The sequence below is a fragment of the Pristiophorus japonicus genome, chromosome 16 (assembly GCF_044704955.1).
Source record: "Pristiophorus japonicus isolate sPriJap1 chromosome 16, sPriJap1.hap1, whole genome shotgun sequence".
Taxonomy (NCBI): Eukaryota; Metazoa; Chordata; class Chondrichthyes; family Pristiophoridae; genus Pristiophorus; species Pristiophorus japonicus.
Window position 1 is genome coordinate 31,038,215 of NC_091992.1, and position 22,125 is coordinate 31,060,339.

The window sequence follows — 22,125 nt, forward strand, 5'->3', positions numbered from 1 at the left end:
CCCCCCTCCCTCCCTCCCTCCCTCTCCCCCTCCCTCCCTCTCTCCCCCTCCCTCCCTCTCTCCCCCTCCCTCCCTCTCTCCCCTCCCTCCCTCTCTCCCCCTCCCTCCCTCTCTCCCCCTCCCTCCCTCTCTCCCCCCCTCCCTCCCTCCCTCCCTCCCTCTCTCCCCCCCTCCCTCCCTCTCTCCCCCTCCCTCCCTCCCTCCCTCTCTCCCCCTCCCTCCCTCCCTCCCTCTCTCCCCCTCCCCTCCCCTCCCTCCCTCCCTCCCCTCCCTCCCTCCCTCCCCCTCCCTCCCTCCCTCCCTCCCTCCCCTCCCTCCCTCCCTCCCTCTCTCCCCCTCCCTCCCTCCCCCCCTCCCTCTCTCCCCCTCCCTCCCTCCCTCCCTCTCTCCCCCTCCCTCCCTCCCTCTCTCCCCCCCCTCCCTCCCTCCCTCTCTCCCCCTCCCTCCCTCTCTCCCTCTCTCCCCCCTCCCTCCCTCTCTCCCCCTCCCTCCCTCTCTCCCCCTCCCTCCCTCTCTCCCCTCCCTCCCTCTCTCCCCCTCCCTCCCTCTCTCCCCCTCCCTCCCTCCCTCCCTCTCTCCCCCTCCCTCCCTCTCTCCCCCTCCCTCCCTCTCTCCCCCTCCCTCCCTCTCTCCCCCTCCCTCCCTCTCTCCCCCTCCCTCCCTCCCTCCCTCTCTCCCCCTCCCTCCCTCCCTCCCTCCCTCTCTCCCCCCCTCCCTCCCTCCCTCCCCCCCCTCCCTCCCTCCCTCTCTCCCCCCCCTCCCTCCCTCCCTCTCTCCCCCCCCTCCCTCCCTCCCTCTCTCCCCCTCCCTCCCTCCCTCCCTCTCTCCCTCCCTCTCTCCCCCTCCCTCCCTCCCTCCCTCCCTCCCTCCCTCTCTCCCCCTCCCTCCCTCTCTCCCCCTCCCTCCCTCTCTCCCCCTCCCTCCCTCTCTCTCCCTCCCTCTCTCTCCCTCCCTCTCTCTCCCTCCCTCCCTCCCTCCCTCCCTCCCTCCCTCCCTCCCTCCCTCCCTCCCTCCCTCCCTCCCTCCCTCCCTCCCTCCCTCCCTCTCTCCCCCTCCCTCCCTCTCTCCCCCTCCCTCCCTCTCTCCCCCTCCCTCCCTCTCTCCCCCTCCCTCCCTCTCTCCCCCTCCCTCCCTCTCTCCCCCTCCCTCCCTCTCTCCCCCTCCCTCCCTCTCCCCCTCCCTCCCTCCCTCCCTCCCTCCCTCCCTCCCTCCCTCCCTCCCTCCCTCCTCCCTCCCTCTCCTCCCCCGTTCGCGGGAACATCGCTGAGCTGACTAAGGCTTCCACCTCAAGTGGAAAGCTGTTTGCTGCCTCGTTACTGCCTGCCCCTCCCCCCCGACCCCCCTGTTCGCGGGTACATCGCTGAGCTGCCTGAAGCACTTTCACACAGGTAGGAAGATGGTTTATTTAATCTTTTCTTTGCTTATAAATGTTTATTCAGGTTGGATTTATTTGTATAAGTATAAATAAGGATTTATTGTCGAATTTAATGAGTTCCCTCCCCCCCACCTCGTTCATGGACGCCTAATTTGTAACCTGCGCCTGATTTTTTTAATGTGTAGAACAGATTTTTTCAGTTCTACAAAAATCTTCACTGGCTCCATTCTACTTTAGTTTGGAGTACGTTTTCACTGTGGAAACTTTCAAATCAGGCGTCAGTGGCCGGACACGCCCCCTTTTGAAGAAAAAATTCTGTTCCAAAGTAGAACTGTTCTACCTGACTAGAACGGCAGAAAAAAAAATGTGGAGAATTGCGATTTCTAAGATAGTCCGTTCTCCACCAGTTGCTCCTAAAAATCAGGCGCAAATCATGTGGAAACTTGGGCCCTTAGTGTGCACAGTGCAGATTTGTCAAGCTAGTGCCAGGAATGGAAAAATATACTTTTGAGGTGAGATTTAAGATATTGGAACTTTTTCTTTTGTATCAGAGAAGGCTAAGATGCGATTTTAATAGATATTTTAAAAATATTCACTCTGATGGGGTGAATAAGAGAAGACTATTTTGGGCATCAGTGATGAAAGGTCATCAATTTTAAATTGTCAGAAAAAGAGTGGAGAAAGATGTTAGGAGAAATTTCTTTTGAAAGATTGTTGCAGTTTTGCCACAGGGGATAATTGAGGCAAAGGCCATTGCATCTTTTACAGGAAAATTGGATAAATATTTGATGCAGAGGAAGATGCATGGCTATGGGAAGGGAGCAGGGCAGTTAGGTTAGTTTAGGATTACTCTAGCAAACAGCCAGTGTAAACAAATTGGGCCTAATGGCAGCCTCCTGTGTTGTAAAATTCTCTTGTTTTAAGAGATCCAAAAACATGTGTTTTTTTTCTTGACTTCTTAAATGAGCAAATGAAGCTGAATTTAGTAAAATGTTTTGAATTTTGGACTGTTATAGTGATGTTACAGCACATTCCCACAGACTGCACTTTGGGTGGAATCTGGTCAAATGAGTTTTAAAAAAAAAGAAACCCTTGTATCAAATTTAAGGTATTCGAGTATAACTGATGCCTAATTGGTTTTTAGTAAATATTTTATTTCACTGCGATCTCCAACACAACTGAGTCATTCATGACTGCATTTCACTGCAAAGCACACATCCTTTGTTTATATTTGTAGCTAATGAATAGGTGGGACATTATCAGAACTTTAAAAATTACTTTTATTATACCCACTTGCATGTGTGTGTACATAATATTGTGGTTCAAAGTAATTAAATACATTAATCTTTCAGTTACAGAAATTATATTCCAGATTTGGGATGGTCACCGATTTCTATTTTAAGATTTAATGACTGAGCAACAATAACTTTAAGTAAAACTTTAAAATAAGGGTTTCTGGTCACTGAAGATCACAATACTATCCTAACCTACTCATTTTCAAAAAGCAGTGTACAGGCCAAAGTTCCATAATGGTGATTTATATAAATAATGAAAATATGCTACACTGAATCTGATTTTAAACTCTTGTGCCCTCACTCTGCACACAGCCTGTGTATGACTTTGTGAATCACATGACGGTAAAATCTTTGACGTTTGGCCACAGTGGAATGTGTGCTGTCCCTTTTAATGAAAAGGATTTGTGACTTTATGTACCAAGTTTTAACTTCTAATTAATGAATTCATTGGAAATTTAAGGGAAATGTATGGGAGACACCTGAAACTAAATGTTTTTTTTGTCCTGAGAAATGCTGAGGAAATTTTAAGGATGATACTAATTACTGATAGAAAGCGTGGAAAGATTGAAGATACTGAACGAGGATAAGGGCCTGCGGTCAGATGGCTGCATAAAGATGCTTGAGTAAATGGCTGAAATTGGGCATAAAATTCTGACAGGTTTAGACAGATTAGATGCAGGAAGAATGTTCCCAATGTTGGGGAAGTCCAGAACCAGGGGTCACAGTCTAAGGATAAGGGGTAAGCCATTTAGGACCGAGATGAGGAGAAACTTCTTCACCCAGAGAGTGGTGAACCTGTGCAATTCTCTACCACAGAAAGTTGTTGAAGCCAATTCACTCAAAAAGGAGTTGGATGTAGTCCTTACTACTAGGTGGATCAAGGGGTATGGCGAGAAAGTAGGAATGGGGTACTGAAGTTGCATGTTCAGCCAGGCTCGAAGGGCCGAATGGCCTACTCCTGCACCTAGTTTCTATGATCTGGCAGGGGTCTTTAAGTAGATTCAGGAGTTGTACCAAAGCATTGGAGCGATGGTAACGTAACTCCTATAGATTTTAGAATAGTTCTAGAAATTACAAGTTGGTGACCCTGACACGTCATTGGTAAAATAATGGGCTGACTTAAAAGATATTGTGAAATACATAGAAGTATAAAGTCATCAGGACATGTCTGAATGGCTTTGGGGGAGGGGAAATCATGCTTGACAAGCCTGTTGGAATTCTTTCAGGACGTATCGGAGCTTGAGAATAAAGGGAAGCACCATAAACCTAGTTCAGGTAGGTCAAAAGAAAAGAAAGACTAACATTTATAAAGTGCCTTTCATGACCTCTGCATGTCCCAAAGCGCTTTACAGCCAGTGAAGTACTTTTTGAAGTGTAGACACTGTTGTAAAGCTGTGTTTAATTCTAGATATACTATCACATAGGAGGTTGTCCATAGGGTAGAAAAGCATGGAATAGATGGTCTAAAAGTGCTACAAGAATAATTCTGAAAGAGTCAGGACAAGCATTTTGTAAGAAAATAAATTGAACATGGGTAGTGAACTGTGTTTTCTGCTTTTGAACTCTGGGCCTGGCTTGATGGACCAAAATGTGCATTCCAATGTTTCTATTACTCGTATTTCTCCATGTAAAAAAAAAAAATTCATTCTGGGGACATGGGTGTGGCTATCAAGGTCAGCATTTATTACCCATCACTAGTTGCCTTTGAGAAGGTGTTGGGCTGCCGCCTTGAACCACTGTAGCCCATGTGGTGAAGGTACTCCCACAGCACTGTTCGATATAGGGAGTTCCAGGATTTTGACCCAGTAACGATGAAGAAAAGACAATATATGTTCGTTGTTATCTTAAAAATGTTAGTATTGCTAATTTGCGCATGGCATGATCTGACAAATAGCCCATGAAATTACCAGTTTTTGGTCGTATTGGTTGATGTTGGCCAGGAAGCAGGAGAATTCCCTGCTCTGGAACTGGCAGGCAGAGCCTCAATGACTTGTCAAAAGGTGGAGCCTCTAACAACTAGCACTCCCTTGGTACTGCATTGAAATGTCAGCCTAGATTATTTCCCAAGTCCTATAGTGGGGCTTGAACCCACATCATTCTTACTTGAAGATGAGATTGCTAGCAACTGAGCCAAGCTACAAAATGTTTTGCCTAATATGGAGTTCATAAGTATGCACTGCACTTGGGTACAGATTGGCAGAGCCAAGGAGGGAGCCCAAATGTGAGCAGGGATACTGATGTTTAACTATCTAAAACCATACAGCTTACCTATACAGAATACTGGAATGCTCCATGCCTCATGTCTTCTAGGACCAGTCTACTCATTGGGGTGTTGGCTTGCAGGGTTATTTGGAGCTGCATGGGAAGAATTCCACCCCCTAGTGATCGATTCAAGTCTTCCACCCCCTAGTGATCGATTTCAAGTCTTCAGGTACTTTCAGTGAGGCAAACAGGCTATCAATCATTAATAATGTCCTGGAATGTTGTGGGGCTGCTTGCATCAAGTATCAGATTTAGGAATCTATCACCTTTTAGGATTGATTTTGTTTTCAACTTCCAGGCATGTAATCTTGGAGCCACCTCAACTGCAAAGAGATGCTGCTTTTCCTACTCTGCACTAGTTGGTCATTAGGCGAGCAAGGGTTTTGACTCCTTACTAGGTGGACCAGCAGCTCATTCTGAACGATCTGGCGAGCCGCACAACTCTCCATAAAATGTGTGAGCATTGCTACCATCTTTCTGACCACAGTATTTCCCCCAGTTGAAGTGTAGAATTTCAGCAGCTGTTTATTTCTGCAACCTAATTGTGCCTTGATCGATTGCGTACATATTTTCATACCTGGGCTCCAGAGCACTTGACTCCCTCCCACTCTTTTGACAGCTCCCACAGATTAAACCTGATGGTACGCAAACTCAGTGACCTGCTCCTGTTGAGCTGGCTTTCAGGTTCCACATCCTTACCACCACTTATCACCAATTTTCACCTCCGCAACATTACTAGCGTCTACCTCCGAGCTGATCTTCGCTGTTGCTGAAATGTTTATCTGTGTTTTCATTACCTCCAAGTTTGATTACTCCAATGTTCTCCTTGCCGACTTGCCAAATTCTGCTCTTCACAAATTGCAGCTTGTCAAAAACTCAACTGCCTGTGAAAAATGAGATACTATATTTATTTCCCTATTATGTCTGTATTTGCCAACTTTCACTGGCTTTCTGTGCCAAACATCAACTTCAAAATATTTATGGTGGGGGAACAGAGTCTCGAAGTATGGCAGGGAGTCGAGTCGCTTGAGTAAAAGTGCTAGTGGCAGCAGAAGTTATGCCTTGGGGCCAATATTTATTCCTCAATCAACATAATAAAAACTGATTATCTGGTCATTATCACATTGCTGTTTGTTTGGAGCTTGCTGAGCACAAATTGGATGCCACGTTTCCTACATTACAGCAGTGACTACACTTCAAAAAAGTACTTCATCGGCTGTAAAGCACTTTGGGATGTCTGGTAGTCGTGAAAGGCTCTATATAAATTCAAGTCTGTCTTTCTTTTGGGACGGGAAAAAGAGTTGGCTGTGGGAAGCCAAGTTATCGGCTAGGAAGAAAGGGAGCAGAAGTGGGCCTCCAAGTAGGAAATGCAGAAACAGAATGTTCGGGATAGCTTCCAGTTCTGACGAAAGGTCATCGACCTGAAACGTTTACTTTGTTTTTCTCTCTCCACAGATGCTGCGTGACCTGCTGAGTATTTCCAGCATTTCAGTTTTTTTTTGGAGCAAATTTGTGTTGGACAGCACAAGTGGGAAAAGTCCATGAGCAATGCTTTGAAAGATACAATTAATACTATATTATAATATTGCATTTAAAATGTGTACAGACAATGATAAATATAGTCGGCTTATAGTTGGTGTTGTCACATGGCAAAGTAGATTTGAATGGAGTTGCGAGACAGAACTTTGGAAGACAAAGGGATTTGGCCACGGGTAGAATATACCAAGAACATAAGAATTAGGAGCAGGAGTAGGCCATTTGGCCCCTCGAGCCTGCTCTGCCATTCAATGAAATCATGGCTGATCTTCTACCTCAACTCCACTTTCTTGCACTGTCTCCATATCCCTTGATTCCCTTAATATCCAAAAATTTATCTAACTCTGTTTTGAATATACTCAGACTGAGCCACCACAGCCCTCCGGGTTGGAGAATTCCAAAGATTCACCACCCTCCTGAGTAAAGAAGTTTCTCAAGCCCTGTAAGAATTTTGTATGTTTCAATGAGATCACCTCTCATTCTTCTAAACTCAAAAGAATATAGGCCTAGTTTACTCAACCTCTCCTCGGACAATTTCCCCATCCCAGGAATCAGTCTGGTGAACCTTTGTTGCACTCCCTCAATGGCAAGTATATCCTTCCTTGGGTAAGGAGACCAAAACTGTCCAGGTGCGGTCTCATCAGGGCCTATATAATTGCAATAAGATGTCTTTACTCTTGTACTCAAATCCTCTTGTAGTAAAGGCCAACATTACAATCTAAGAAGCAGATGGTCGAAAAAGGCTATAACAAACCTTGAAATAGGTGATTTTATAGTGAGGAACAGACGTTACAGCTACTCTGGACAAATGTAGTCATGATGGAAATATAGGCTGAAAAGTAATGCAAAACATTTTTACATATTTTAATATCCACGTATTACTTCTGGCACATGACTTGGCTTTGCATTCCCATTTCTTTGAGTTCCTCCATTTTTTATCTAGTTAGGGAAGGATACTAAGCGGAGGCCATATACTGCCCCCCCATCGTCGTCATAGGCAGTCCCTCGGAATCGAGGAAGACTTGCTTCCACCCTTAGCATGAGTTCTTAGGTGGCTATACAGTCCGATACGAGAACCACAGTCTCTGTCACAGGTGGGACAGACAGTGGTTGAAGGAAAGGGTGGGCGGGGAGTCTGGTTTGCCGCAAGTTCCTTCCGCTACCTGCGCTTGATTTCTGCATGCTCTCGGCGACGAGACTCTGAGCTCAGCACCCTCCTGGATGCACTTCCTCCACTTGGGGCGGTCTTTGGCCGGGGACTCCCAGGTGTCAGTGAGGATGTCTCTCTTTATCAGGAAGGCTTTGAGGGTATCCTTGTAACGTTTCCGCTGCCCACCTTTGGCTTGTTTGCCGTGATGGAGTTCCGATTAGAGCGCTTGCTTTCGGAGTCTCGTGTCTGGCATGCAAACTATGTGGCCTGCCCAGCAGAGCTGATCAAGTGTGGTCAGTGCTTCAATGCTGGAGATGTTGGCCTGGACGAGGATGCTAATGTTGGTGCGTCTGTCCTCCCTGGATATTTGTAGGATCATGCGGAGACATGGCTAGAGTAAATTAGCGTGGGTGAATTAAATAAAAAATCTTGTGCGTAAAATCTTTAAAGTTCAGTTTTGTGGTTGATCCTTCAAAAGCTGATAATGCTGTGTGCATGAGTAAACATTGATTCTGAGTTCCTTCATTCTGTAATCAACTTAACTGGTCAATAAAAGGAAAATGCTACAAATACTGAAAATCTGAAAAACAGAAATTGCTGGAAATACACAGTGGTTCAAGCAGCATCTGAAAAGAGAAAAGACAGGTTATGACTACTGACTATCTACCCATCATTAGAACTGGCAAATTATTAGCCAAAATATAGATTTATATGGGGAATGTAGTTACTGTTTGCTACATCAAAGCATTCTGAATGTGGTCCCATGTGATGTTTAAGTCGACTGGAGCCTGCTGAGTAGAAAGTTTGGCAGGCTGGAAATGAGGCCGAATGGCAATTAAAAACAAACATTCAGCATTTTTCTGGAAATATTCTCAATGTTTGAGGTTAATTGCCTATATTTTAGCTATATGAGTGCTGTATGAAATCAGGTGACTTGTGCTAAGATTTGCTGATCGTCGTATGTTATGAACAAGAACTTGTTTGTGTTCTGAATTTTTGTGCATCAAGGATCATTTGGCACAGTGATCTTAAAATGGACTCTGGTAAGCTGCAACTAAGGGTATATAAAAGAATAAATCTTGGAGCTTCGAGGTTGATGTTTGATTTTGAGTTTTGGAGTCCCTGTTCACTTTTTGTGGCTCTTAGCCTGATTTTTCTCCAGTGCATGGTCAACAACAGCAAAACCTCAGATAAGAAATCTACTCCTGCTTAAAACATAGGTTAACATAAACCATTGCGTTCACTATATTAAATGATGGGTATGTGCATGGTGTGAAGAAAGCAGTATGTCTCAGATCAGCAAACATGTTTTTAAAAAAAAAAAAATAACGGGGGGCAATATTCATTGCTAACTTGCCTTTTAAAATATGCATGTGGAGAATTGCTACCTTTGTGCAAGGAGCAGGTTAATAATTTCTTGCCCTAGAGGGGAATGTGCATGATGATATTTTATGCTCATGTATTCATTAATTTAAGAGCAATTTAGATGTAGTCTTTATTGCTGTGTGGTTCTTCCTAACTTTACAGCAGCATTTAATTGGAACCTCATGTACTAAAATTACTGAAGTTATTTTACAATTGTGTAGTTGGAGCTGGATAGTTGTTAACATTGTCACAAACCTTAAGTGCATGCCAGTAATATTTCCACTTTTTTTATTTGCTATCTGAAAATTTATTTTCATATTTCTGTTCTTAATTCTCAGGTTTAGTACCTAATGTCTGTCTGTTTTTTTTCCTCTCCAGGTCTTTATTCTGTACGAGCTTTCTTTCATCTTGATTTCAATGTCTCCCTCCTTTCATATTGTACTGGTGTGCTGAAATATTATGACCAATACAATGTCCTTAAAGCAGTTGAACAAAATAATGAATTTTAGGAAATCTTATCTGTCCTCTTTTTTAAAAAAATATTTTCCCCTACCGCTCTCCATCCTAAGTCTGTAGATAATGAAATCAGTTCTTATGACAAATTTAACTGATCATTTTGTTTTATAGGTTTACCTGACCGGAACCATGTTTACTATCCATCCATTGGAAAACTTGAAGGTATACGTCAGCAGCCGTCCTCCTCTTGTGGTGTTTATGATTAGTGTCAGTGCTATGGCCATAGCTTTCCTGACATTGGGTTACTTCTTTAAAATAAAGGAAATCAAGTCTCCAGAAATGACTGAGGTATAGTTTCTCGTCTCCCTTTATTGCATGGAAGTAATATTTTTTAACTAAGTTTGTCCTGATGAAGTTCTAGACTTTTACAAGACTGTTGACACCTTTTACATAGTGTTTTGTAAAGACTGGGAAACTACATTAAAAGGACTGACGGTTGTGAATCTTTGGAATTCTCTACCCCAGAGGGCTGTGGAGGCTCAGTTGTTGAGTGTATTCAAGACAGATTTTTGGATATTAAGGGAATCAAGGGATATTTGGATAGTGCAGGAAAGGAATTGAGATAGATCAGTCATAATCTTATTGAGCAGGCTTGGGAGGTCGAATGGCCTACTCCTATTATGTTCTTATGAGTATCCCAACAGTGAATGTAAGGGCAATTTTACACACAAATCTGTGTCGGATATATTCATCTGGGGGGAAAAGAACAGAGCTAAACTTAGGAACTTCCGTGTCTACAAATCAACAAATAAACTGCTCTTGTGCATGTGTGGTTTGCTAAGTATATACCTGCCTTCCCTTTTACAGAGTTAACATACAGTACAGTATTATAGCAATAATTTTATATATAAGGTTTAAAAATATAATTTTTTTTTAATGCTTATAGCAAATGCTGGATTCTAGAACCCTACCAATCCTTTACACCTCCCTTCTGCTAGACCATTTTAAATTGTCATTTGATCCATCTGAGTTTATTATGTCAATGGAAGTCCAAACTAAATTTGATACTGCAAAGTCTTGTTCTGATGGCATGATATGATTGGCTGTGGTAAATGCTGGCATAGTGTCAAACAATGATTCTGTTAAACACTTCATGCAGTTGTTCATTAAATTGGATGACTGTGCTGTTGAGTTTACGAATAGACTAGTCACAGATGGGAAAAAAACATTTTTGAATAGAATGAAATAACTTGTAATGCCTTTCACACCCCAGTATGTCCCTAAGTGCTCCATAGCCAATGAAGAATTTTTGAAGTCAAGCCCCTGTTGTACTGTATTGAAATGTGGCAGCCAATTTGTGCACAGCAAGGTTCCACAAACAACATTCAATGAAATACAAATAGAAAATGCTGGAAATATTCAGCATGTCAGGCAGCATCTTTGGAGAAAAAAAACAGTTAACGTTTCAGGCCGATGATCTTTGTTTAAAGAAGAGTTCTGGTACAAGCGATGATTATGCAGTAATTATTATGAGGTTCATAAACAACCAAACAATAGCTCATTTCTCCATAAGAGCCTCACAGTGCTCTCTCCAAGATGTTGCAGAAGTGCAGATTATCACTCTGCATGGTTTTTGCAGGGGGATGGTTTAACGTTTGAATTGATTTATGCAGTGATTCAGGAGTTATCCAGAAGTATATCTCTTGGAAAATAATTCTAAGTTATGGAATCCTGTTGCAGGTAGACAACACAATAGTAGCTGTTAATGGCTCGTCAGTCTCTTAAAAAGGAAAATTTCCTTTCGTTAAATCCTATAGGCAGGATTGTGTAGGGGAAACCACCGACTGACCAAAAACAAAACTGCTTCTCTGTCCTCAATCTGACGATTCAAGGTCTGCAGAACATGGCTTGGATGTTGTTGTGCAACTAATCTCAATAGGTTCTATTGAATAGCTTGGCACTTCAATTTTAATTCCTTTTCTGTAGAGACTAGTAAATTGAGCTGGTATAAGAATGTAACATAAAAAATAGGAGCAGGAGTAGGCCAATTGGGCCCCTCGATCCTGATCCGCCATGCAATAAGATCATGGCTGATCTGATCTTGTCTTGTCCTTGACTCCACTTTCCTGCCCGCTCCCCATAACCCTTGATTACCCTATTCAAAAATCTGTCAATCTCCGTCTTAAATATATGCAATGACCCAGCCTCCACAGCTCTCTGGGGCAGAGAATTCCAAAGATTCACGACTCTCTGAGCGAAGAAATTCCTCCTCCATCTCAGTTTTAAATGTGCGACCTCTTATTCTGAAACATGACCCCCTTGTTCTAGATTCCCCTAACATGGGAAACATCCTCTCTGCATCTACCCTGTCCAGCCCCCTCAAGAGTCTTATACGTTTCAATAAGATCACCTCTCATTCTTCTAAACTCCAATGAGTATAGGCTCAACCTGCTCAACATTTCTTCATAAGACAACCCCTTCATCGCAGTATTCAGAGGTAATGCCTCAGATTGTTCTTTGGCTGACCAGGGTCACTAGGGCTGTGGTGTGACCTTGTATGGCCAGTATGCAGAGGGTCACTTGACATCCATAAGGTAGCTGCTTGATGTGACTTGCATGCTGTTTACTAAACATTTCTGTCTTGATGTGGCAAAGCGACAGACACTTTGGCACACATGTACTACTAAGCTGATCGTAATATTTTAGATCTGAATTCCCACCTTCAGTTTTTGCATTATGTGACATTCATTTGTAAGTGGAAGCTGAACTGGGAATATTAGACCTGCCATTAGTCATCTCTAGCTGTGAATGTTCAGCCTGCGCAACAAAGTTCTTTTTTTGATCTGTTGAAACTTTGAAGCATTCTGATATTTTGTGTGCATTTAAAAAAAATCTTATTTTCTCCTTCCCCAAAGACCTCTGTAACATCGCCTGTCTGCCCCTACATCAGCCCATCTGCTGAAATCCTCATTCATGACTTCATGTATAGACTTAACTATTCCAATACTTCTCTGGCTAGCCTTTCATCCTCCATAAACCTCAGCTTATCCAAAGCGGTGTCTGTACCATATCCCGCACCAGGTTCTGCTCAGTCATCATCCCTGTACTCGCTGACCCAACTTGGCTCCCGATCTCCCAAAACTTAACATTTAATTTTTTCATTCTATTTAGTTCCCTTTATGGGTTAACCCCTCCCTATCTCTGCAACCTTCTCCAGCCCTATAACCCTCTGAGAACTCTGCATTCCTCCAATTCTGCTCTCTTGTGTATCCCCCACTCCCATTCGCAGCCATGTCTGTCTTCAGTCGTTTAGGGCTGAACATTCTGGTATTCCCTCCCTAAACTTCTCTGCTTCTCCACCACCCTATCCTCCTTAAAACCCACTTCTTTGACCAAGCTTTTAGTCAACCTCCTAATATCTCCTCCTTTCGCTCAGTGTCCATTTTTGGCTGCTTACACTTCTGTGAATGTTGCTATATAAATGCAAGTCTTTGTTGTGGCACGGTTTCATCCTTCTGAGCCCAATTCTGACATTACTCAGAGGCCACATCGTGGATAGTTATCAGGAATTGCAAGCCTGCCCAATTTCGTGCTCTTCACGCTCCTCTGACTGAGATTAGTTAACGTGTCTCAAGCTGGGTTTCAAGGATGCTTCTCGTCGATACAGCTCAGCTTCTTGCTGGATAAGCTCTGAGCCAGCGGGCAGCCCTTCTCTATGCACTTGTGTTTTCCCATGGTTTCTTTGTCTCTGTGTTATCATCTCTGTTAAAGAACTAACCTGTGGCTTAGGACAAGGTAAATAATTGAGGTGTATGGTGCGAAGCTATGTCAAAATGCTTTCTGCTGTTGGACGAAGGACTTATTTATGTTCCATGTTTGATCACGCTCCAATAATTACTATGGTAAATCATTTAATATTAAATGAACAGTGAGCAATTTTTTTTTTTGGAGATCTAAAACACTCAAAAGTGTAATTCTGCTTGTGGTTGAAGATTACTCTAATAAATAGAGCCAAAAAGATTTAGTTGATGCTAAGGTAGAGATTGCTACTGCAGTCTATTTTAAAAGATGGAAGACCATAATTGCAACTTTAAAAAAAAACACGTTTTTGTCTCCTGATAGGACTGGAACACTTTTCTGTTGAGGTTTAATGATCTGGACTTGTGTATATCTGAGAATGAAACCTTAAAACACCTCATTAATGAAACCACAACCCCAGAGAGCACAGTAACAAGTGGACAAATACGATCTTCCACACAATCCCCACCAGTTCTGGAAGATCCTGGACCAATAAATATTTCTGTTTCTATAACGCTCACACTGGATCCTCTCAAACCCTTTGGTGGATACTCGCGCAATATTACACACCTTAGTGCAACTATCTTTGGACATCAGATCGGACTGACAGGTAAAGATATTGAAATCAGTGGGATCAGTTTCTGTACTGATGACCTTTCTGTACTGATGACCTTGGGTGCCGTTTATTTCTCTTTCTGGTCTTGAGATATTGACTTGCTTTTTTTCTAAACATCTTCTGCACTTCAGTGTTTTAGTATTTGTGTTTTAGAATTTAAATTTAAAATACTTAATGTAATTCAGTTTATTTTTAATTTTGCATAAATACTTTCTCCCCCTCACTATTTGCCCAGTTGTCAGGTGATTCCTGCTTTCAAGTTCATTATTATGATTGCTGACTTGTATGGTCCTCAATGAAATTAATTTCCACAAACAAATATGGCTATATAAAATACCCAGTAGCTTATCATTAACTTTCAAGATTTTTTTTTACAAAAATTTACTTTAAGATGCCAAAAATGGTTCACTATCTTTCAGGAGACAATTTTGAGACAAGGGAGGGACTTGTTGTGATTGACATGCCATCTCCTGTTCGGTTTAGATCATTTGGAAAAACAAACTGGGGATCTTTTTGAAAGTTTCCAAATAGAAAATAAATACTTCCTCTTTCTTTCTTTTTTTGTTTTGCTTTCTAAAAGTCAACAAAAGAGACTACGTGCGCTGTTGGACATGGGTATTGTCTAACTGTGTGGTAAACATTAAGCAGTTCATAATAGAAAATATGCAGTTAAATAAAGCTTTAAGAATATAGGGCTCAAATTTCCTCAGTAATTTGCACGTTTTTTTGGAGCAGACTGCTTTTTCTGGCCTAACTTAAAAATCCACAGTTTCCCCAATCAATTGTAACACTTTTTTAGGTACCTTTTTTTTTCATCCAAAGGAGGCGTAACGAGCCACCTACGCCATTTCTGGCCATTTAGTGAACTTTGGCCAGCTGATAGTTACTCCATTTCTGCTTAGGCTAGCGTACGTGTTCTCAAGAAAACCCTTGCAGAGAGTTTTAAAAAATCGGCACAGGTAAGTACATTGGAGGCCATTCAGCCTGGGCTAGGGGTGGGGAGCGGAACAGACCGGGAAGGCACTCACTCAAGGACCGGAGAGGGTCGGCGGGAGAGGGAGAGCACCAATCGGCTCTCACTCAGGGCCACAGGGGACCGGGACCGGCACTCACTCAGGGCCACAGCCAACTCTCAGCTGTACTGTGCATGCGCGTCCATTTCAGCGATGTCAAAAACGTAAGTTTTTTTTCCCTGTGCATGTACAGATGGCCCGGCTGCATTTTTCGGCGCAGACATCAGGTTCCACCGCCCCTCCCCGCCCGAGGCGACTGGCCGCGCTGCATGGCACCGGATTACAGTATAAAGATCGAGGAAAGTTTGGACATGCTTTTCTGGTGCATTTCTGCACTGAAAAACCCGGTATAACTGGCAATACGCTGGAAAACAGGCTTGGGCAAAATTGAGTCCATAGTCTGCACTTTATTTCAAAATATTTGGGAAAGACCAAAGAAACTCCATTCCTCAGAATGAGGGAAGTTGTCATGTACATCAACCCGTGATGTATGCTGCCAAATTCTGCTGACTGCACAAGTGTGGCTATTAACTATAGAACCATAGACATTTATAGCACAGAAGGAGGCAATCTGGCCATTGTCTTTGCTGGCTCTTTGGTAGAGCAATCCAAAACTAATCACACTTGTCACATCAATGTTTATGTAATTTTCTTTTGGCCTGCATGGGCCATTTAAATTTGCGTGCTTGCGTGGTTTTTCTATTTAAAAGCCAGCTCACTGGTTGTGCGGGACATGTGGCCGGGCAGCTTAAAGGGAACATTGTGCCCCACTCGCTTGCCCATAGCTTTGTTCCTTATCTCAGCAGTAAATTTTGAGATTGCATTCCCTTTCTGCAAGTCCAAATGTACTAAGAACAAAGGTGGACCAGCACTGAACAACACACATTTACCATAACTGTTTCATGTCTGTCAACCAACTTTCTATCCATGTTGCTACATTTCCTCTTAAACTTATTTCAAACAAGCTTCTTGTGAGACAGCATATTGAAAGTCCTTCTCAAAATCCATGTATACTAGGTCTACCACATTCCCTTTATCTACAAAATCAGTCACACACAAAAAACTCTACATTTGTCCAGCACAATTGGCTTTTAATAAATTCAAGGCTGCCCTCTATTAACCCCATGAATTTCTAAATGCTAACTAATTTTATTTTGAATTATAAATTCTGAGTGTTTGCCTACAATTGATATTAGACGAACTACCTGCTGTGTCAATCTCTCTCTTTTTGAACAAGCTTGTTACATAGGCTATTCTCCAGTCCCATAGCAGAATTTGCATCTTTGACAATGAAAACATTGTGGCCAGAGCCTCTGTTATTCCCCCGTGACTTCTTTAAACAGGCTAAGATGAATGCCATCAGTACCCAGTGCTAATGGTTTCAGAACCACTTTTATTTCTACAGTTATTTCTATCAATTGTTCTGTATCCTTCTCAAGTACACCTTTATTCATTCCTCCACCATCATTTGAATAAAAATGCAAAGCATTATTTTAATATTCACCATATCCTTATCCTCCACAATTGGACTCCCATCATCCCTGAGTTGTCCTACCCTCTAACTATTCTTTAATTTTGATATGCTTATAAAAACCCTTATTTCTCTATCTCTCTCTCCTACACATTTTACATTCCTTACATTATTATCTTTAATATTGTTGGGCCCAAATTTCCCTAACCCCTTTTTCCGGCGCGCACTGCCGAGATGCGGCAACTTTGTGCACTCAAAACTTGCCAAAACACGTACCAAGAATTCTGGCCGCTCTGCTCTATGTCCCGGGTCCTGGCGTGGTGTTTCTCATCGAATGGGGGGCATTGAAAACAGTGCCGGCAGCTGTACACATACGCAATGGAGTCTGCGCACATGCGCAGTAGCTCCTCGCCCTCCCAGCGCGTCACCGCCCCGATCCCTGGCCAAAGGGACGACCCGATGCTCGCTGCCCCATCCCTGGCCGAAGGGATCTCAGCACAGCTGAGGTAAGGGTGTGTAGATGTGGCCTCAGAGTTGCTGTGTTCCTGCCCCTGATCACAATCCAGTGACATCTGTTGGAATCGCATGCGTGTGAACATCAAGTAAGGATGGGATCAGGCACAGCTGTAACGCCTCACCACGGCTGAACAGCCTGCTGCTACTCACTTACACGGGAATAATTGGCGATTGGGCAGGGGGTGCCTGTGCAAAGCAAAGAACCAAAAGCCTCCAGAGACAATAGCAGGAGTGGCATGTCTGTCAGACAGGTTCCCACGGAGTTCATGGAAATTTGTTGTTTAGAAGCCCCAGCAGCTGTAGTGAATCACTTAGCAGAGTGTGCACAGTTGCATACACAAGGTGACTTAAGTTTTATGTTTTATTTTTTTTATTTATTATTGATGGTTTTTATACTACTTTAATGTTGTTGTGAAGGTTTTTAGTGCTTTGCAAGATCCTCTGTGCTTCCTTTTCCTCCCCCCCCCCCCCCCCCATCTCTGGTTACCTGCGCTGATTTAACTCTCCGTGGGTTTTCTGTGCAGCCACATACACTGGCCTAAGTTAGCTTGGAGAAACTATTAGCTGTATAAACTGGCTTAAATGGCCAAAACAGGCCTAGGTGGCTGGTAACGCCCCCTTTTGAAAAAAAAAACAAAAAAATCCTAACTAGCTCACTTACACTGGCACAAATTAAATGTGTAAAATGGCGATTTTTAAGATACTCCAGAAAAATCAAGTTGCTCCAAAAAAAAGCGGAGCAACTCCTGGGGAAATTTGGGCCCGTTATCGCTAATTTTAGCATTGTTTTATATTAATCTCTCTATCCACAGAACTCTATGCTTTGGTGCACCTATTTTTTTGCTTTATAGGAATATATTTTGTACATTATGCATCTTGTATCTGAAGTTATCCCATTGCTGATCTCGCCTGTTTGCTAACTCTCTGACACTTTGGAGTTTGTTGCCCTCATTACACTGAGGATCCATGATGGCCCATACGTGTACTTTACACCAGGGTTTTCTGCACTGCCATCCCACTGGGTCTAAGTTTAAAAAAAAAATGTAAATATTGTTAGCTTGAGCTCACAAGCACTAAGCCCTTGCATGAATCAAACTCCTCTTGATTTCTTCACACAAGTATTAGTTTTAGGGGGAAAGAAATTATTCTCAAACTAAACCTCAAGACTAAGTTCCACCATCTTCTGGCTTCTTGCACTCTCCGCTGATGCCTTGCAGCTCCTTTCACCTGTTCTGGTTAAAGCATGAGCATTTGAAACAAGTTGAGGCCTTACAGTTTAAAAACGTTTGAGGGTATAAAAAGAACCCAGACAATTCAATGGGTAAATTTCACCCGGAGGAAAAACATCATTAAGAGAATGCATTTTAGAAAATGCTCCTTGTCAATGAGGTTAATTGTATTTTAATTTGGCTAGCTTAATACTGTATTACCACAGTGCTTTTATTAAAAAGAAAGACTTGAATTTATATAGCGCCTTTCGTGACCACAGGACATCTCAAAGCGCTTTACAGCGAATTAAGTACTTTTGGAGTAGTCACTGTTGTAATGTAGGAAACACGGCAGCCAATTTACACACAAGCAAGTTCTCACAAACAGTAATGTGAGAATTACCAGAGAAATGTTTCCAGATGTTGCATTGTTTCCAGTTGTTTGTTACCAGGTGTTGCAATGTATATTAGAATAAATAGCTGGACGAATATTTTGGTTACAAAAGGAATTGGACAAGTATTGATGTAGTTGATTAAATGTGGTATATAGCACTAGGGTTCCATCCTGCTGGATCATGGTAACATTATCTGAATTATATCTGGTAGAGCTGAATGATGGAGCTGTAATTTTAATTTGAATTGCACTTTTTTCAAAATTCTGACCGTTTCACAATTTAATTTGTAGTTTTTCCCTTGGACATTTAAATAAGTTGGGAAGAGTCTGTTGACCTTGCCTCATCCATTCATTAGAAGTGGAGGGTTTGATGGACCAAATGGCCTTTTACTAATTAGTTACTGAAGTTCTTGTTTAATGCATTGCTGATGTTTAAATGGGGTTATGTAATTTGACATCAGATCAACCTTTGGAAAATGTAACAGTTTATTTTCTAAATGTTACAAGCTATTTATTGTAATATAAATTATTTATTGTTGGCTAATCCAAAAGTAGCATTCCGAGTGCCCACATATCCTGATCTATCCCTCAATGGTATCAGCATTTTAAATTAATTTTATTTTTTTGTCTCAATAGCTTGGTGTTGCATCAGCTGTGAATGAATATCTTTGCACTATCTTTAAATTGCCAGTAACTGTAGCTTCATAATATGATTGTCAAATAGCTGACATTACTTCCTATAGTATTAGTGTTATAAGATGTAAGTGCTTTCGACAATAAAGATGCTATATAAATGCAAGTTATTGTGGTTTGCTTCTGATTAGCTTTACAGTTTACATTGGTCAAATATGTCACATTTGCATTCTGGGGACTTTGGAGATATAAAAACTTTGTTTTATAGTGTATTTTATCAAAAGGCTGACTATGAGTGAGTGATGGCAAGTCCTGGAAGTGGAAATATTTAATACCTTGCTGCTGGCTGTGTTGTATTCTATTCACTATCCATTGTGTTTGTGCCATAGCACTTTTAACATGTTTCGTGTAATGTTTTAAGTGACTCCATAATTTTTGTCATTTAATTCTTGTTAGTCTTTCACTATAAATGAGAGTCTCATTAATTTAATTATGAATTTGGATTATAATGCAATACATGCTACTGATTATTGAACCCAAATGTATTTCTTGTGGCATACCGTATTACATGTTAGGCTCCTGAAGTGCACAACTAATATTTACCACTAATGTAACTTAATTTAATAGTTTTTATGCTGGATTTATGGCCCTATAAAGGAACATGCCAATTTTTTAACAAACACATCAAGTGTTATAAGTACTGGATATCTCCCTGAGGGAATATATAGCTTTTAGTTCTAACTGAGGTCATAGTTGGCTTGTGTCTTTGATTTTTGCACTCCGTACAATCTCACTCCTAGAAATAACTACTACTAGAGAGCCTTTTAGTGTTATTTACATGCTTATGGGTGGTGGTTTTAAAAAAAAATGTGTTGTGGCTGTTTTGTAGGACGAGAAGCGCATGAAGAAATGAATATTACATTTACACTACCGACATCCTGGAATTCAGATGAGTGTGTACTCCATGGCCACTGTGAGCAGATGGTTTACACAACGTGCATGACCATTACAGCCACAACTAATGTTTTCCCTGTCACAGTGTGAGTATTATTCTGGTACTGCTGGGGCTCTTCAAACAGATGTTCAGAGAAATCTTATTTTCTAATCTGACTCTGTAGTTTTTGAACTACAACTCCACATTCTGTCAATATTTAATAAATATGTTGTCTAGTATGAACTTGAGACATTTTGCAGTGACTGCTGATATAGAAGTTAGAGCCAAGTTTACCCTTATTTGATGATATAAGACTCTGAACACAAAATGAATTTGTCTGCATTTGATACCAGTCATTATGATACTCCTAGATATTGGTGGTGTCCATAATTATCCTTTGTATGAAGAAGTTCAAATTCAGCTTACTGTTGTTTGCTAAGCCATAGTTTCTGGAATGGGCAGTCTCCTGATTTTACCTGTTAGAGTGCCCAATTTTCCCCAACATTTTTTTTTCGGCGCACATACCCTAAATGCGCCGACTTTGCGCGCTGGAAACTGTGACGAAAAAGGTGGCCCCATCCTGCCCGCTCTGCCGAGTCTCCAGTGTCGTGGCGTGCATAGTGCAGTGGGAGGCGGGGCAACAGCCCAGCGCAGAAAACACTGCTGGCAGCTGCTCACATGCAGTAGAGTCTGCGGGCATGTTCCTTGCCCTCCCAGCGTGTCCTGCAGGCTATGAGCAGGACCCGATGCTCGCAGCCCCTATCCCCGGCCAAATGGCATCCCGCACAGGCCGGCTGGCCTGCTGACTTCCCGGGCCGAGGTAGGACTTGAGTTTTATTTTTTATCTATTGATGGTTAGTGAGGAAAGTTTTGATTGGGGGTGGGGGGAGGAGGAGAGTTTTGATGTGGGGTGGGGGGGTGGGCTTTATGCCAGAAACAAGTTTTTTTTTAAAGATAGGACTTCTATTTTTTATTATTGATTGATTGCTTATTACTTTTTGTGGTTTGTTTAGTGCTTTGTAAGTCTTGGTGCAGGTCCTCAGCTTCCTTGTATTTTTTATTATTGAATGCTTATTTTTGTGCCTTGTAAGTCTTGATGCTTTAAATGTACTAACCTGCGCTGAATTCTTAATTGCCCGCAATGTTTTTCAGTGCTGGCCACATACACTGACCTAAGTTGACTTGGAGTAAGTTTTAGCTGGCCAAAGTGGCATAAATGGCCAAAACTGGCGTAAGTGGCTGGGAACGCCCCCTTTTGGGGGAAAAACCCCCCTCAACTTTAAAAAAAAAAAAAATCATACCTAACTGAGTTACTCTGGAGCAAGTTTATTGGGGAAAATGGTGTTTTTTTAACTTACGTCAGAAAAACCAACTTACTCCCAAAAAATTGGAGCAAGTCATGGCCAAAATTGGGCCCACAATTTCCAGGTCTTTCAGCAGCCATCAGTGATTTTCTGCTCATTCTGTAGAATAATCAGAGATTGGATCTTCCAATGAATAGTTGAGTCATACAAAAAAATGAGTCCTCCCTAGTTAGATCCCATGTTGGTGCTGAGTTAGCTGATCGCAGCAGGGCAGTGATGGGTGAGCTCTGGGTTATGGAAGGAAAGTTGGTTGTGGTTTCCATTCCTCCTCCATTCCTGACTGCTATACAGCTATTCCTGCAGGAAATGCATATATGTGGACTAATGGTGACAACAGAAATGGGCTCAGCTGTGATTTCCCCTTCCCCTGCCCTCATGGTTGATTAGCTCTCCGCACCCACAATTGAGACTTGCAGAAAAGTAATGCCCACTAGGGTGAGGTATTTATGGATGACCCCATCCATGAAAGTGAATTTATCAACGAGTCCTGATGCCTTCAGGAGAGGAGAAACAATTGAGGAAAGGAAAGTTTAAAAAAAAATCATATGTACATAAAGCATCTGATCAAATATGAGCTTATATAGAACTGTAGTTAAAGTAACAAGACTATTTTACGGTCAGGATTCTTATAGTGAGTGAATAAGAAGGGTGTTTTGAGAACTTGGCCTTTCTGATCTGTTTCTGTAATTCGATTTAGAAACATAGAAACATAGAAAATAGGTGCAGGAGTAGGCCATTC

At 42.2% G+C, this 22,125-nt stretch overlaps 1 protein-coding gene across 2 annotated transcripts in view; it reads left to right on the plus strand.

The window, feature by feature from the left end:
- tmem248 (transmembrane protein 248) overlaps positions 1–22,125 on the plus strand; it is a 54,949-nt gene that overhangs the window by 18,784 nt on the left and 14,040 nt on the right. For both annotated transcript variants that reach the window (XM_070857180.1, XM_070857181.1), the window contains exons 2-4: positions 9,611–9,787; positions 13,562–13,847; positions 19,978–20,128. In XM_070857180.1, the coding sequence (XP_070713281.1) occupies positions 9,611–9,787; positions 13,562–13,847; positions 19,978–20,128 (614 nt within the window). The remainder of the gene's footprint in view (positions 1–9,610; positions 9,788–13,561; positions 13,848–19,977; positions 20,129–22,125) is intronic.